This window comes from Heliangelus exortis, chromosome 23, assembly GCF_036169615.1.
Source record: "Heliangelus exortis chromosome 23, bHelExo1.hap1, whole genome shotgun sequence".
NCBI lineage: Eukaryota > Metazoa > Chordata > Aves > Apodiformes > Trochilidae > Heliangelus > Heliangelus exortis.
In genome coordinates this window covers 4,974,896-4,990,798 of record NC_092444.1, presented here as the reverse complement: position 1 = coordinate 4,990,798, position 15,903 = coordinate 4,974,896, and the positions used below count along the sequence as shown (strand labels likewise).

Below are 15,903 nucleotides of genomic sequence, written 5' to 3'. Positions count from 1 at the left end.
AGTACAAAATTCAGAGAGACTAAATGTATATCCTGTAGTTTCCACTGAAGCAAGCATTGCTTTCATGTTAAAAAAGGAAAAAGTTAGGCAAGGCCTATTGAAAGCTTCTCATCTTTAAGGACACTCATTTCTTTTAAGCTCACAATGCCATGTTTTGGTATAAATCTTTTAATAAAAATTGTTACTTACACTGACAGCAGGGTAAGGCTGAATTACATAATAAAACAGACTACGTCTCACAGATTTCTTTTTTTCCTTGAGGATTTGAAAATGTTCAGCACAGCCCTACTTCTTTCATCTACACTCTATCACCCCAAGAAATACCATTCAGTGCTGAGGACAGGCAGTGCCCACCCAAGCTCCCTTCTGGTCCCCAGAGAACAGAACGATGGCAACATGCCCAGGGCTTTATAAACATTTCCAGATTCCTTCTAAAACGTGGAAGGATTTGCAAACAGGGGATGTATCAGAATGCTTTAGAGAGACCCCGTGGTGATCAAGCAACTTCTTGTTTGTTTTGTTTTTGCTTGGTTTTTTTCCTCTCCTAATACCAGCAGCCATTAACCAACTGCATTTCCTTGGTGTTTCTTTCCTGTCATTGACTGTTCCCAAGACACTGGTCACTCCCCTCTTTTTATGAAGGGCTACTTTGTTAATTAAGCTTTATTCCAGTTCCCACACCAGCAGACTTCTTTCTTTTTAATCCCTATGTCATTGCTGTGCATTTTGCTGTGGCCAACATTGATGAACAAGTGATAGGTAACATTCTCACTTTCATATACACTCAACAGCATTAAAAATTATACTGTATGCTCATTATATACATGCAAAGTCTATTTCAGAAGTGTTACTGGTATTATCTCAGATTACCAGAACTTAAATAATTACAGAAAATAGATCAAGAGTTACACCTCTGCTTCACTAGACATGCAAATACAGCTTCATGTATTGTAAAACAGCTCCCCTAGAATTTTAAGTAGTCATTGAGAACCTTTTTTCCTCTAGATTTTGAAAAGTTTGTATTTTAAGACACAGGCACAGAGAGATGCAACTGAGCAGTCTGACAGGAGTGCAGAGGTGTGCAATACCTTCTCCACCTTAAGAATTAACTTTCTGCTTTGAAAACCACCATGAGGAGTTCAAAGGTGTCTCATGAATGTTGGGTTTTGCCAGTTTATTACACAGCCATTTAATAAAGTGATATAAAAGGGAATACAACTGGCAAATTGTTCAGCTAGAAGAGAATGTACTTTGGATTGTTAAATGAGGCTCTTACACAGAGCCAGCTCTGCCTGCTTCATGTGTTCTTGATGAGGAAGCAAGGAGGGAGGCAGAACTCTCTATGCTACAGCTTTCCCACCTGGAAAAATTTATGACAAATACTTTTAATTTACAACAAGGCTGTAGCAAATAACCAAATAATCCTTAGGAAGTTTCCTATGTGTGTGAAGCTCTGTAGATGTTTATGTGTGCAAAACACTTTTAGCTTGACACACACCCATCTATGAAGAGCAGACAGAACATGAACAGAGGAGATCTGCTGAAAGAAAAGAAATTGCAAGCACATATGACAGAAACTGGGTGGCAGCACCTAAGTCTGATGAAACCCTGGAAGAGCATTCTGCAAAGTCCTGTTTGCCCACAGTGCTTTTGTCCTTTCCCCTTTTATTTTGTTTGGAGCTCACCTGATCATCAGCAATTGCTTTAGCAAACCGAGCACAATCTAGCTGGAGGTAAATGTCAGTCAGTTGGTCCAACAACTTCTTTGGTTCAAACCCATATTTCTCAGGGTTTTCAACTTTCAGGTCACGGCACTTGGGGCCACAGAGTTGCTGTAAGTTAAAGTTCAGCATAGCAGCCAATCGTGGTCCCAGTTCCTGCAAACCCAAAGTGAAACACAGATCATAGCATGAAGGCAGTGATAAAGGTGATTATCACCAGATACACATACAGCAACATCATGAATTATTAACTAATAAAAATACAACACTGTAGTCTTGGAGGAAGCAAGCCTTGCTTTAGGCACCCTTTCCAGTTCAAAGAACATTAATGCAAACAGTTTTTGCCTGGAAATACTGGCCAGAAGCCACAGTAAATCTGAGCAGGACTTACAGGTCTGAGAAAAGGCTTTTGAACCTGCTTGGTAAGGATATGGAACATATCAACAGTTTCTGTGGCCAGGGCAAGATATGAACGAGACACACGCTCATCCTGAGCCAGCTGTGACTGCCGAGCCTGCTGCTGATCCTAGAAAATAAAGATTTAGGGGTTACAAATCCACAGAGTTTCTTACATCCTCACCAAACAAAACCCTAACAAGCCATAATGCTTAGCGTGATCCAGGCTGACAAAAGAACAGACTCAAAATCCAGATTATATACTTTTTATTTCAATGTACAGCTCACTTTGACTAATTAATACTGAAGAAAAATCTGTACCAATTCTCCATAACTCTGCAACACTAAAAATTAGTGCAGATAGCATCACAAGACTCCACTGCTACTGAGTCTGTTTACATCCTGTGACTGCTCCTCACAGCTGCACAACTGCATTGTTTCCTGTTTCCTTTCTATCTAAATCCCAATACTTGGGATCTGAGTCAGATGAGGTTCCCTCCAAAATATGCACCTTCAGAAGTAAGAAGCAAACCACACTGGAACAATCTGCAGATGATGTACCAGCTTTGCCACTCAAGTAATGGCTTTACCTTGCTTGGAGGCATAAATAGGAACAAAAGCTTCCAAAGAGCAAACCAGAATAAGTTTAATAAACAAGATTTTTATAGCTTTTGTTTTCAACCTCTTTTTAAAAAAATCAATAACCTTAAAATAGAAATACCTGACATTGGTGGTAAGCGCACACAATTAGAGTTTGATCAGGCTAAGGTCTGAGGGATAGCACTCTAATTGTCCACATCAAGTCTACCCAGGATCAATGCATTAACAAAATAAAAGCTTCTATTCCATGAAGTCAATTCAATTGGCAAGCACCTTCCAAAACCTCCTTCAGGAAGGGTAAATTCTCAGTTTCTCCACTCAGATTTAAGTGCACAGGAATTCTAAACTTTATGCTGTTTCCACTTCAGACCCCACTCTTTGCCAGCCACAACATAACTATGCTGAATGATAATTTTTTGCAGAATGCCATCCCAAGTGACCATGGCCATACAGGCAGCAAGAAAAAGCATTGAGAGCTGCTTCTCATGAGCTGCTCTTTGGTTCTGCACCTTATTAAAAGTTTTTTTTCTTTAATGGTCTTGCATTAAAAAATAAAAATAAGTAAACAGCATTTTGAAAAACAGCTCTGTTCACCCTGGGCAGCAGGTCCCACTGTTCTTTATTCTTCATCTCCTCTTGAACTTCATGGATCCGTTTTAGGGACTCCAGACTCTCATCCAGCAGGAAAGTTGTGTCATTTATCAGCATGTTGATGTAACGAACAAACTGCTTCCCAGAGCTGGAAACATTGAAACACAGTTACCAGGGCAGCATAAATGGGTGTGCAGAGCAGACTGGGACCCCACCAACACTCCTTCTGCACTGCATATTTCAAATTTTCCTCCCATTCCCCAAGCCAAGTGGATTGTGGTGTCCAGAGCTCAGTTTAGAAACATTTGAACATTTGGAAAGCAGCATCACCCATTCCCAATGGCAATGGCCTCCTCAGCTTCCATGAGACTGAGCAGCCTCATGCACAATTTCTTACTCACTTGAACTCTTCCATAAAGGTACCATGGTGAGCTATATTCTGCCAGAGGCTTTTGAAAATGGTGCTGATGTGGTAACGAATTGTAAACTTATCATAGAATTCACTGGTGGCTCCTGTGTGTTCAACATCTGGAAAAAAAAAACCCTGAAATCAAAGCTCTTCCTCACCAGGACCCACCTGCAACACAGCACAATTTTTCATGTTTGTTTGTTTGCAGGTTACAAGCACTAACTCAGCCTTTTGCCTTACAGTACTCTTTGCTTACTGTACACTCAGTGAGCTACAGACCAAGCACTTACCTGTGTAAAACTTCATCAAGGAGGGTACTAACAATTTAGTGGAGAGAGGATGATTCTCAATCATTTCAAAGAACTTTTGTGTCCTGGGCTGAACAGCTGGGTTTGTCATGAACATCACTTCCACCAGCTTGGCCACTAAGTAAGGATTTCGGATGTAGTTCTGGTTGCACAGCATCACAACAAGGAACATCACTATGTCCTGAGTGCAGGGCTCATAAAGCACCTGAGGAGCATATCTGAAAAGAGGAGGATAAGGAAAATAAACTGAAAATTCTCCACCTTCTATTGTCTACAGAATCATAGAATCATAGAATAGGCTGGGTTGGAAGGGACCTCAGAGATCATCGAGTCCAACCCTTGAACAACTACCACCACAGTCACCAGCCCATGGCACTGAGTGCCACATCGAGTCGCTTTTTAAATGTCTCCAGGGACGAAGAGTCCACCACCTCCCCAGGCAGCCCGTTCCAATGTCTGATCACCCTTTCTGTGAAAAAATTCTTTCTAATATCCAATCTGAACTTCCCCCGGCACAATTTAAGACCATGGCCTCTTGTCTTACTGAGAGTTGCCTGGGAAAAGAGCCCAACCCCCCCCTGGCTCCAACCTCCTTTCAGGGAGTTGTAGAGAGACCCCCAGCTCCCTCAGCCTCTCCTCATAGGATCTGTGTTCGAGTCCCTTCACCAGCCTGGTTGCCCTCCTTTGGACCTGTTCGAGGACCTCAATCTCCTTCTTGAACTGAGGGGCCCAGAACTGGACACAGTACTCGAGGTGAGGCCTCACCAGGGCTGAGTACAGGGGCAGAATCACCTCCTTGGACCTTCTGGTGACGCTGTTTCTGATACAGGCCAGGATGCCATTGGCCTTCTTGGCCACCTGGGCACACTGCTGGCTCCTCTTCAGCTTCCTGGCAATCCAGACTCCCAGCTCCCTTTCTGCCACTCTGTCCCCAGCCTGGAGCTCCCCAGGGGGTTGTTGTGTTGAACCTCATCCCATTGGAGTCAGCCCATCTCTCCAGTCTGTCCAGGTCCCTCTGCAGAGCCCTCCTGCCTTCCAGCTGATCGACACTCCCCCCCAGCTTGGTGTCATCAGCAAACTTGCTGATGATGGACTCAATCCCCTCATCCAAGTCGTCAATGAAGATACTGAACAGGACTGGGCCCAGTACTGATCCCTGGGGGACACCGCTGGTGACCGGCCGCCAACTGGATGCAGCCCCATTCAGCACCACTCTCTGGGCCCAGCCCTCCAGCCAATTCTTAACCCAGTGTTTTATCATATACTTCAAGTTCAGATCACTCCTTAGCAATGGGAAAAGTTCATAATTTTATCACAATTTCTCATTTTTCCCTGCAAACACTAGGTTCTGACTCTCCCAAAGAAAAGTCTTGCCAGCTGTTCACTGGAAGCTGAATTTTAGCCTGAAACACAATCACGTTGGTTTCTTGTGCATGATAACAAGTTTGCTGTGAAGTAGCACTGTAACAGCACCTCAAAGGCAAATGCAGGTATCAAACAACAAAAAGTCTGAATTTGAAGGTGCATTTTCAGGAAGAAAGTTACCAGCTTCAGGATCTCATCTGGATAGTACACATGCCCAGCTACACTGCTAAAACTATAAAAATGCATTTCTTCCCAGCAAGCTTATTAATGGGGGAATTTTCTACTTGTTAAGCTGTGACTTTTAAAAAAATATTATTCTGGTGATGTATAACGAGATCAAAAGGCCTCAGCAAACTCCAAATGCTAAAGAAAATTCTTTGGGGAGGCAGACCAAAGCCACTTTGAACTTTCTTCCAAAGTAAAGTTAGTTTAGAAGGGACTCTGGAGCTCATCTAGGCATTGTACCTGCAGCAGTGGCTGTTAAAAAACCAGAACAATAACTACAGAATAGCCAGGAAACTATTCTCACACCCTAAATTTATCTGTGCATCCCTGCAGGGGTAAATGGTAGTAGATATTTCCTTTAGATATAACTTCACTTACTGTACAATAAAAAATAAAAATTCAGCAACATCTTCCACGTAAAACTCTGGCAATGCTGCAAACACCTTCGGAACTTCAGGAGTTAAAGGCAGTTTTATGCTGTAGAGTAAAAGAGACAACAAATAGGACAGTAAAACAGCAGGATTAAGCAGCAAGTGTCACAAGCTCTCCTGTGGAATTCTCCTATGGGAACACTTTATAAAAATTCTGACACAGACTTTTTAAAAACCCATGTCAGTACTTCAGATGTGCTGAACAGACCCAAGGGTCGATTCCCCACCTGAACCTTCAGCTATGATGTATACAGCTCATGCCAGAGTGTGTGTCACTGACACAAGTAAAGTAACAACCATGCAAGAATGCAGACACTGTGAAAAAAACCAATCCTGGAACTGTTGAAGTCAGTAAGCCACCTAACATGATCTGAAATATCTCTGAGACAATTTACAGACACTCACTTGGGATAGGCAGGGTCAAGAATGCGAAGCATCAGCTGAATCACCATGCCATAGAAATTCAGACATCTCCTGAGAAAGTTTTCATCCAGCAAGCCAGCATCTGCACAAGCCTTGCACCTCACCAGTTTCTGCAGAATATGCATACAAAAACTAATCCAGGGCAGGACAACATAAAAGGAAGGTAAAAGTCTACCCAAGCCAAACCATATATCTGTAAATTATGACAATTCTACAATGGTGTCTTCTTAAAATACACTGTTATTTGAAGAAAACAGGGCACTTCAGCAACAACTTATTAAGAAAATCATGCACATACTTCAGAATTGCAGGGACAGAGGAGCCTTTTACAAGCTTTATGCACACAATGGAAGAAATAACAGAGGTATCACAGTGGGAAAATGTGCAATAAAGTAATTTAGGTGATACAGGTCAGAAAATCTGTGTCAGTTTATACTAGGAACACCTAAGCAGGACACAGGCCCCCAGTATACTGATCTTTGCAAGGATTCTACATGAGCTTAGGAACCCCAGAGTAACATAGGCAGGGATTGCATGGGCAGAGCAATCCCTGAACAAATCACAATCCTTTTGTTGCTCTCCAATAGGAGATAAGTGTCTTCTTCTTTCTGAGAAGTACTGGCTTAAGTTAATCTGGGTGTCACCTTGAATTTTAAATTCAGCATTAGTATCAGATTGTACCATGACCACCATCTAGCCCAGTCAGAAGAGAAATCTTAACAAGCTCACGTGGTTTATAGCTTCAAACCCACCATTTTCAAGAAGCACCAGTGGGAAGTTGAATTTAAACATTAGGACACCAAGGAAACACAGACAGGGGGACAAAGGTGTTTAGCTGAGAACTGAATCACTTACAAACCTTAAGCTGTGTCTTGCAACGTTTCAGCATTTCTCGATGCCTGGTAGCCAGAGGAGAATCCTTCCACTGACTTTCATTGTTCTTCAAATCTTCTACAGTCCTGAAAACAATAAGCACCAGCTGGTTATCATGACAGGGGATATGTCCTTTATCCTATTTATCTGCTAAATACTGAGGACATACAGAAGTAGGAGGAAGAAGTTACCCCATAACAAGAAACATTGCTTTCCTGAATACAGACTGAACATCTGCACAGTACACACTACATGCATTTCTTTTTTTCCACACTGCAGCCTACATTCACCCTAAAGAAAGGTTAAAAGGATGTCATTAAAATTAACCCTAACACAAAGAAGGGCTGGTACAGTTAACAAGATAATTAGAGATCCATTCATCTTCTGGTATCAGAAAGGAAAATGGAAAACAGAATCAGCTAAGGAAGAAAAAGGTGGCTGCCCACAGGACTTGTTAGAAACACCTTTCCTTTCTCAAGAAAGGTACAGGTCTGCATCCTGTTTATCTTCCCACTTCCCACACTATTTTAAGTGATGTTTTGCAGTTTTGTTTTTCCCTTCTCATGCTTCACTCCCCACAGAATTCAGGTTTGCAGAGGAGGACAAGAAACTCCCTGTCAGCAAAAGGCCCAGAAAAATCAAGGTGACTGATATTACCTCCACTCCCTTACCCATATTCTCACTCTGCCCCACAGGAGAGAGAAATTACATGTACATGATATAAACCATTTACATTTTAAAAATCCTATGTTTTTCCACATCTCAAACCTTTTTAGGAAAGGCAGCTGCTTAGAACAAAACTCAGTAAACTGAACTACATTAATACAGTCCCTTTTCCTCCCTCCTCTGAACACAAATTCTCTTCCAAATCAATCTCTCCCTACACAAAACTATCCAGCCTAATATCCTCATTACCAGCACCAAATTTTGCTGCCTGGTGTTGCAATCAACTGAACAATTCATGGAAGATGTTGAACACCAAGAGCTTTTCACTCTGCACCATTAGATGCAGATTGCTGCATAAGCAACTCCTTCCCAACAATGCTAAAAAAGGAAATAGAAGCCATCCCTTTTTCAAGCCAAATGTATGGGTTATTTACAAGCAATCCACAGGCTGTTCTACATGAAAATTATTTTTTCTTTAAGATACATTGACTCTTCCTACTCCACTCTCTGCAGCTTCCCAGGTTCTTGGCCTGCATGTGCTTTCAAAACCAGAAATGAAATCACTATGAACGCAGTCCAAAAAAAATCCTGTAATGAACTCACAGTCATTACTGCCAAGGAACATCTACCAGAATGCCATGGCTGCAATTATAAACAATGGAAAATACTGATGATACAAAAGTCTGTTCTAATTTTAACAGAGTATTCTTCGAGGTTTAGCAGCTCCAAAAGTCTATTTGAATTGATGCCAAGAGGGATGGAGAACAGCAGGATTTTCATATCAACAGCATAACTTCTACTTAGATTGTTTTTCAAATGGTAAACCCCAGGCTGAATTAGGTTTACATCAAGAATTTTAAGAGTGAAGGCAATTAACAGAGTGTCAGATAGGTCCCAGGTACCTGTTGAGTTCCCTGATGGCCCGCAGTCTGCGGATGTACCGGCGGCAGCTGGGCAGGATGGAGAGATGGTGGGCATGCAGGGTTAAGAAGAAACATTCTGTTGGGAATTTGGGCTCAGAAAATGGAGAGGGATCCCTGTCTAGAAAACAAACAAAAAAGCAATATAAGTGAAGAATGAAGAAATCAACCTCCTTATTAGGGCTGAGACCTTGAACTCGACTTTCTTTAAAACCAAGAGGAGCAGACAGCATCACAAAAAAGCATTTTGGAACAGGGGAATAATTTGCTGGGATCAAGTCTCTCCATGTGCCTCCAGTCTCAAGTAAATGCTCAACACATCTCAGTAGGAGTACTCACAAAGTTCAGCAATCCAGGCTGCAACATCCTCCATAGTTGCTTTCACTCTTGTCTCATCTGTTGGGAGGTCAATACGACACCTGGGGTGAAATATGTACATGGGATCAACTGTTTCCAGCTTTATCTTCGTACTCAGTTGCTGTAGTACCCACAAGAAGTTGAGCATAAAGCCATCTGTAGACACCAAACGATCATCTGTCTGTGGGGTAAGAAAGCAAAGAGCTGAAGACATAAGCTTAGAAGCACAAGGATAGTTTGAGCTGCTGTAACAGTATTCAATATGAGTGAAACATGCAAGGTCAAAGAAAAGGAGAAATTATTAAGAACATGGATCTGCACCTTTGTGATATGGGAAGGTCACTTCCTTAAATACTATCTTTATGGTTCAAGTACTCATTCTCATGAATATTGAACAAATGTATAAAAAGTAGTAGTAGAACTAAGGAATTAAAAGGGCCTCTTTTCAAACATGGGTTTCCACAGATGCAAACAGCAGTTTCAAACAGCTGCTGAGCTTCAAATTCATGAGCATAAAGTTTTTATTACTTCACTGGAATTTCCCAAAATACTCCTAGTAATGGTTCCAAATGGTTGCTTTTAAGAAAGGGACTTGAAGACAACAATGATGCAAACTTCAGTTGGTCAGGATTCATGCATGGATTTTATCACAGGAAATAAGTGAAGTACATTTCTTAAACAATGGCAAAATAACTTATTTCAAAACTGTTATTTCACTGGCAGCATGGCAGTTCATATCTGCACCACTCCTTTTACAGAACCATACAAACACAGCCCAGCAACTCACCAGCTGGGAAAGAAGTTTTTTAAACATAGTCAATTGAATGAAGCTCTCCCAGGGTGGGACTGGGAGGGGGAATGCAAAGCTCTAAACATCTAAAATAGCATCCCTGCTAAGAAGGGACATGTCACTCCTGAGAGGGGGAAAAACCAAACTGATCAATTAGGTAGAAAGGAGTAATTTCAGAAATGGGAAATATTCAAAGAGATCAAGACTGACAACAGGGTTTCTTGCCTGTTGCAGCAGGCATTCAAAATTCTTCTGTCCTCCACTCAAGAGCCACCCTTGCAGAAGCCACCTAGAGCTATTTGTGCATTGACCAGGTCCAGGAATTACAGAAGAGCTTCCCCTTTATTTACCTGCATTTGTGCCTTTTTCATGTTGGCATTGACAACAGCTGCCATGTAACTGAGAGCTGCTTCCCGGGTTTCACCATTCAGTAAAATACTGTGGAGAATCTTGAACAGCTCTTGCTGGAATTTGAAGTAAAAATTTTGTTAGGTTTGCACATAATTTCCAACACTGCATTCCTGTTTTCTGTTCCTCCAAATTTTTATATTGTAGAAGTTCCACAAAAGTAACTACAACTTCTGCTACAGACTTACTGTCAACAGTATGCATATATTAGCTATGAAATGAGTTACAGAAAAGATACATATAGGAGGTTAGTGCAACACACACACTACTACTACAATACACATCTTTTATTCATCCTTAAACACAAAATATAACCCATGACAAACCACTCTGTCATCTTCCAATTTGGCCTACAGCCTTAGAGAAATATTTGTAGAGTTATTTTTTTTTCCAGTTCCCTTCAGCCATATCCAAATAGATTTGTTATTAAATACAGAAAATATATTATTTTAGATTATACTCTTAACCTATGTCAGGAACAAAAAAGATGTACAATATTTTTCCTTTTTTTTAAAACATGAGAACACTTACCCTGGCTAATTCCAGGTAATGTTGCAAAGACTGGCTAACAACCCGGGTGTTTTCAAGAGTGATGGCAGGCCCTGAGAAGTACTTTTCAACTACTTTGTTCTGAAAGTAGAATAAACATTGGCAAATGTATAAAAAATATTGAGGAAAAAAACCCCAAACAAACAAAAAAGTCCCACTACACTACTATCAACATCCTCCTGTAATACTTACATCATCTTCTGCAAAGACAGAGAGACTGAAGAAGGCTCCAAGGTAGGAAAGTCTTTGCAGCTCTCTTCCTGCACCTGGGCTTAAAGATTTAGGCAACCACAAGGGCAAAGAGACAACCTAGAAAACAGGAGAAAAAATTAACCAAAAAAACTACTTTATCTGCACTGTCATCTCTTGGTGTTTGCCACATGCCCTCATTTCTTAAACATTCAGGCATACTGACAGCAGAACAGAAACATCCCCTCAGTATTTCAGCACTCTAAGCAAGTCTTACTTGTCCCAGTTTTTCTTAATTTTTAGGGAAAAAGGCTCCCTTTATCAGGTTACTTTGAACTGTTGCCTAGCATGAGATACTACAAGTAGCCTGTTCTGAGTCATGAAGAACATTACCAGTGTGGACTGGAAATACCAACAACAGAAGAACTCACACAGTTCTTTTAACATGAAAAAAACTCAGCCTGGACACACTTACCAGACTGCACATAGGGTGTGTTTTCCCAAACTTGATTTCACAAAGTTCACATAATGCCTAAAAAGAAAACCCAAGAAAAATTACTTTTGTGTGTGATTCCTAAGTAACCTCTCTGCAAACAACAAGCTTAACAGGGTAAACTGCTGAGAGCCAAACCTTCTCCCCTTACCAGTGGAAAAACTTCCATCTTCTATAATAGTGAAGAGGTCCAAAAAAGCTAGAGCACACCCTGCTTCCATTTTAGCTTTTACATCTGCTCCAAGTTGTCTCAAAAAACCTAACATGTCTCACAGGCCAATTAATTATTGCACTTTTGAAATAAGTTAGCTGTGGAAATGGTTTGTTTGCTCAGAACACAACAATGCCTTTGCTGGACTCCTGAACTGCCACATAAAAGTCAGTAACAATAATAAACAGAGCAATTGTTCTATACATACACCAGGGCCTTTGTCTTTTGAATCAGAGTGGAAAAATGTCAGATGAACACAGAAGCCAGAAACAAAGAATCCTATCCAAGATCTCTAACTCACTTTCAACTGCAGCACAGAAAAAAGAAAGGAGTTATAACAGACATTTCTGAAAACATGAAAACACTGTAGGCTTTCACACATCCTGCCTCTCCCAGATTACAGTTTCTCATTCTTCAATTGTACTACCATTAGTAACTACTACTCCATCCTTTTGGTGGACACTGTGCCAACTAGAGGTGAACAAAATGGATCCTCATTTTCAAGTAGCCCTCACAACAGCCAAATTTGCAACAGGTTGCAATTTGGAGTGAGGGGAATAACATCAGAGCAGGAAAACACAGAACCAGTCACAACAGTAATTCTTGCAAAGGACCAGGGTTGCTCAGTTAATGGTTTGCATCACCCCAGTCCAGCTCATTTCCTGCAGGACAAATCTAACTTGAGATGTAAAACCCTTTTTTGGGCATCACACGCTGGAGATCCTAAAATCTGAAGGTTTTAGCTGACAATGCTCAATTTAGCCCCAAATTTAGCTTGCTCTTTTGGGGCCAAGAATGCTTCTCAAGTGATTTTTGCTTTGTTTTGTCAATAAAAGCAGGAGGGAAGCAGATCTAGGGACTAAAGTAGGCATTTAAAAACAACACCTGAAAATAAAATCAACTTTTCAGCCAGGGAATACTATGACAGTTTCCTACAGCAACAGTCACCAATTCAAGTAACTTTAGATTTATTGCAATAGATTTTAGTTTCCCTCATACAAAAGTGAGTCTAACAAACATTGCTATGGATACTGGGCCTTATTTCCCAGATATAAATTGGGAGGAGCTTGGCAGGATTTTAAAACCATCCACAGTATTACAACTACCATGCATGATTAAACCCATACATTTGATTAATTTTATGTAATGCAATACATTAAACATTTCAGTAGCCCATTCTGGAGATGCTGTACATTAAGCTGAAGATATTCTTGGCCTCAGATTCTATTAGAGTTTCAATGGTCTTTTACACATTTCACACCACATTAAGCTGCCAACATAGAGTTTAAGAGTAAACCACTGACCAAAGAAATCAACCAAAAGAGGAAGCACATGATCTTGTATAGAATCTGCACCAGTTATCTGTAAAGAAGCTGATTCTAGCAATGAACAGTCCTTACCATAAGGGGGTATTTAAAATTGTCACTATCAAGGGAGCACTCTTTGGAAGCTACAGCCAGGCCTTGTAGGATGGGAATAAAGATCTGTAAAAAGAGAGGTAGATGCTTTATTTGGGAACAGGAAGCAGACAATGAGACTATTGCTGTACACAGCATGAAATCCCTGTTCAAACTTCAAATACTGCAAGTTACACAAAAGAAAATCTAAGATCCTTTCTTTAAACCTTTACCAGGTAAGTCTGAGTGCTTAAGAGATTATTCCAAGCTAAAAACCAACTTGATTGATTCAGCATAAGTGAGGTATTAACTTGATGCTCAGGCATAACAACTTACCCATAAAAACTTCTTTCCATGTATCTGGTTTTTCCTAACCTCTTTCCATAACATTTATTTTTGCAAAGCAAACAGCCCCAGAGATGTGTCCATTTAGATTGGGACCCAAAGCCAACAGATACAAGATGAAGCTGACAGATGCCAGCACCCTGCCAATAGGTAATAATTCATTTATTATTATTATTTGCCTGTATATTTGGGGTAACAACATAGCTTGAGCTGGCATGTCCAGGAAGCAAGTTGGTTTTGTGCTGGGAAGTTTTAACTGTGGTAAGAGGCAAGATAATAAGCAGCAGTCAAGGACTGTTATGAAAGAGGAAATGACATGACAGGAACTTATTAACCAAAAGTAATTACACCTAATTAGGAAGTCCCAATCACACAGCTCAGACAACTATACCCTCACAAAATAAACTCTTTAAGGAATTTTGCAATAATAGCAACAAGAGGTCCCCCTGAATTTCAAATTTAAGTAAATAGTGCTGCTCCTATGAAGAGACAAAAAAAAAAAAAGACAGAAAAGGACTACAAAAGATAGTTCTCTGCTCCAGCTAAAGGAATAGTTCTCTTCCCAGGGGAGGTGACCTTTAACACTTTCCATAACCACTTTTAAAGTTGTAAATATACTTTCAACAGCATAAACAGCTACTAAGTTGTCCAGAGGTATAAATGGTTAAAAGGTACTTGCACATAAAAATTACCTAGTGCCATTTTTTTCAAAACTGGAAGAATCAAATGACATTCTGAAAGCCCCTTTACAGTTAAGGCACATAACTCTGCCAGAGTGCTAAAAGAGACAATAACAACCTTAGAGATCTGCTTTAACATTCCATGGGCTAGAAGAAGTTTGCAAGTTTTGTGTCCTAATGACTAGGCTCACCAGTTCCTTTTTTTTTTTTTTGTCACCTCACTGAGCTGCTCTGACACACAGAATAAACATTCTAATGTGTCCCAGTCATCTCCTCTGTAAAAAATGAAGATTAATGGACTAGAATATATAAAATACTCTCAGCATCTTAGATGCAAACTATCAGAAGGACAAAGATGACAAGACAGAAAAACACAATAAACCTTTCTCAGTACAATTGCAGAAGATTGCTGTCTTACACATATATTTTTAGGACATTTTGTACAGAAGCATAGAAGGATGAAAACCCAAGATTAATCCTGTAATACATGTCTACATATTCTAATTATTTCACTTCACCATCACAAAAATGTGCACTGCTTATCAACTAATGTATTTTTAGTGATAAAACCAATAAACAATGAAAAGTCAGTCTTTCTCACATAACAATAAATTAATTAAAAACAAACACAATTAACAGGTTGCTAGCCCCTGAAAGAACAGGCACAGAACTGAGAGATGCAGAACCATAGAATAAACCTCTGGAAATCCACTCTCTTAAATGTTCCAAATAGTAACATTATATGATGTAATTATTTAATTTTTACCTATGCCTTACCTGTTTGAACACCTCTTCATCCTGATAAGTTGTTCTCACCAATTCTTGGATGAAGCCAAATGGGAGATTCCTACACAGCATATATGGTACCAGCAAAGACTGCTGCTGCAATGACCTTTATTTGCATTAAAAAAAAAAAAATATTAGTAATTCCCAGACTACTGATTATTTGCAGTAGTATTTGCAAAAATGACAGAGTAATTGCATCTAAAGATGTGCCAGAAAGCAGATTATCAATCTGTAGACACACTTAATCCATTGAGAAGTAACTAACCTTGTCTTCTCCAGTTACTTGTGGAAAGGCTTTTCTGAAACAGATGCTGCTGCCAACATCACACTTTAGTTTAATGAGGCTGGAAAATAACAGCTTCTGTGTAGTAATTGGTTCTCCCTTCTACTCCTTTCTAATGAAAAGACCTTTTGTTAAACTCAGCTAGGGAGGGAACAACATGTTTTTATGTTTGTTTTTCCAGATCAAGATGGGAATGTAATATCAGTCTTTTCTGAATGAATGCAGTCATTACACCTGCTCCATAGGACTTCTGGAAAAATGAGCTTTTTATTCTCTATTACATTTATAAAACTTGCCCTAATGTCAATAATGCCTCATGTAAAGACAAGGCTAATCTCAAAGAACAGTGGATAATTGGTGCAGCTTTAAAGATTAAAGAAGTATTGTTTGGAAACCCAAACACAAAATCATGCAGATTTTACTAAAAAGTCACATCCTATTTTAAAAACCTTCTTGCTGTTCCAACTAAAGAGGCTGCAAATCAAAC

General features: G+C 40.0%; 1 protein-coding gene across 7 annotated transcripts in view; it reads right to left on the bottom strand.

The window, feature by feature from the left end:
• UBE4B (ubiquitination factor E4B) overlaps positions 1–15,903 on the bottom strand; it is a 38,496-nt gene that overhangs the window by 3,890 nt on the left and 18,703 nt on the right. For all 7 annotated transcript variants that reach the window (XM_071767343.1, XM_071767339.1, XM_071767341.1 and 4 more), the window contains 16 exons: positions 15,125–15,239; positions 13,326–13,409; positions 11,697–11,753; positions 11,225–11,341; positions 11,015–11,113; positions 10,426–10,539; positions 9,268–9,466; positions 8,911–9,049; positions 7,329–7,428; positions 6,452–6,579; positions 5,994–6,092; positions 4,008–4,243; positions 3,710–3,836; positions 3,312–3,456; positions 2,113–2,247; positions 1,686–1,877 (listed from right to left, as the gene is read on the bottom strand). In XM_071767343.1, the coding sequence (XP_071623444.1) occupies positions 1,686–1,877; positions 2,113–2,247; positions 3,312–3,456; positions 3,710–3,836; positions 4,008–4,243; positions 5,994–6,092; positions 6,452–6,579; positions 7,329–7,428; positions 8,911–9,049; positions 9,268–9,466; positions 10,426–10,539; positions 11,015–11,113; positions 11,225–11,341; positions 11,697–11,753; positions 13,326–13,409; positions 15,125–15,239 (2,086 nt within the window). The remainder of the gene's footprint in view (positions 1–1,685; positions 1,878–2,112; positions 2,248–3,311; positions 3,457–3,709; positions 3,837–4,007; positions 4,244–5,993; positions 6,093–6,451; positions 6,580–7,328; positions 7,429–8,910; positions 9,050–9,267; positions 9,467–10,425; positions 10,540–11,014; positions 11,114–11,224; positions 11,342–11,696; positions 11,754–13,325; positions 13,410–15,124; positions 15,240–15,903) is intronic.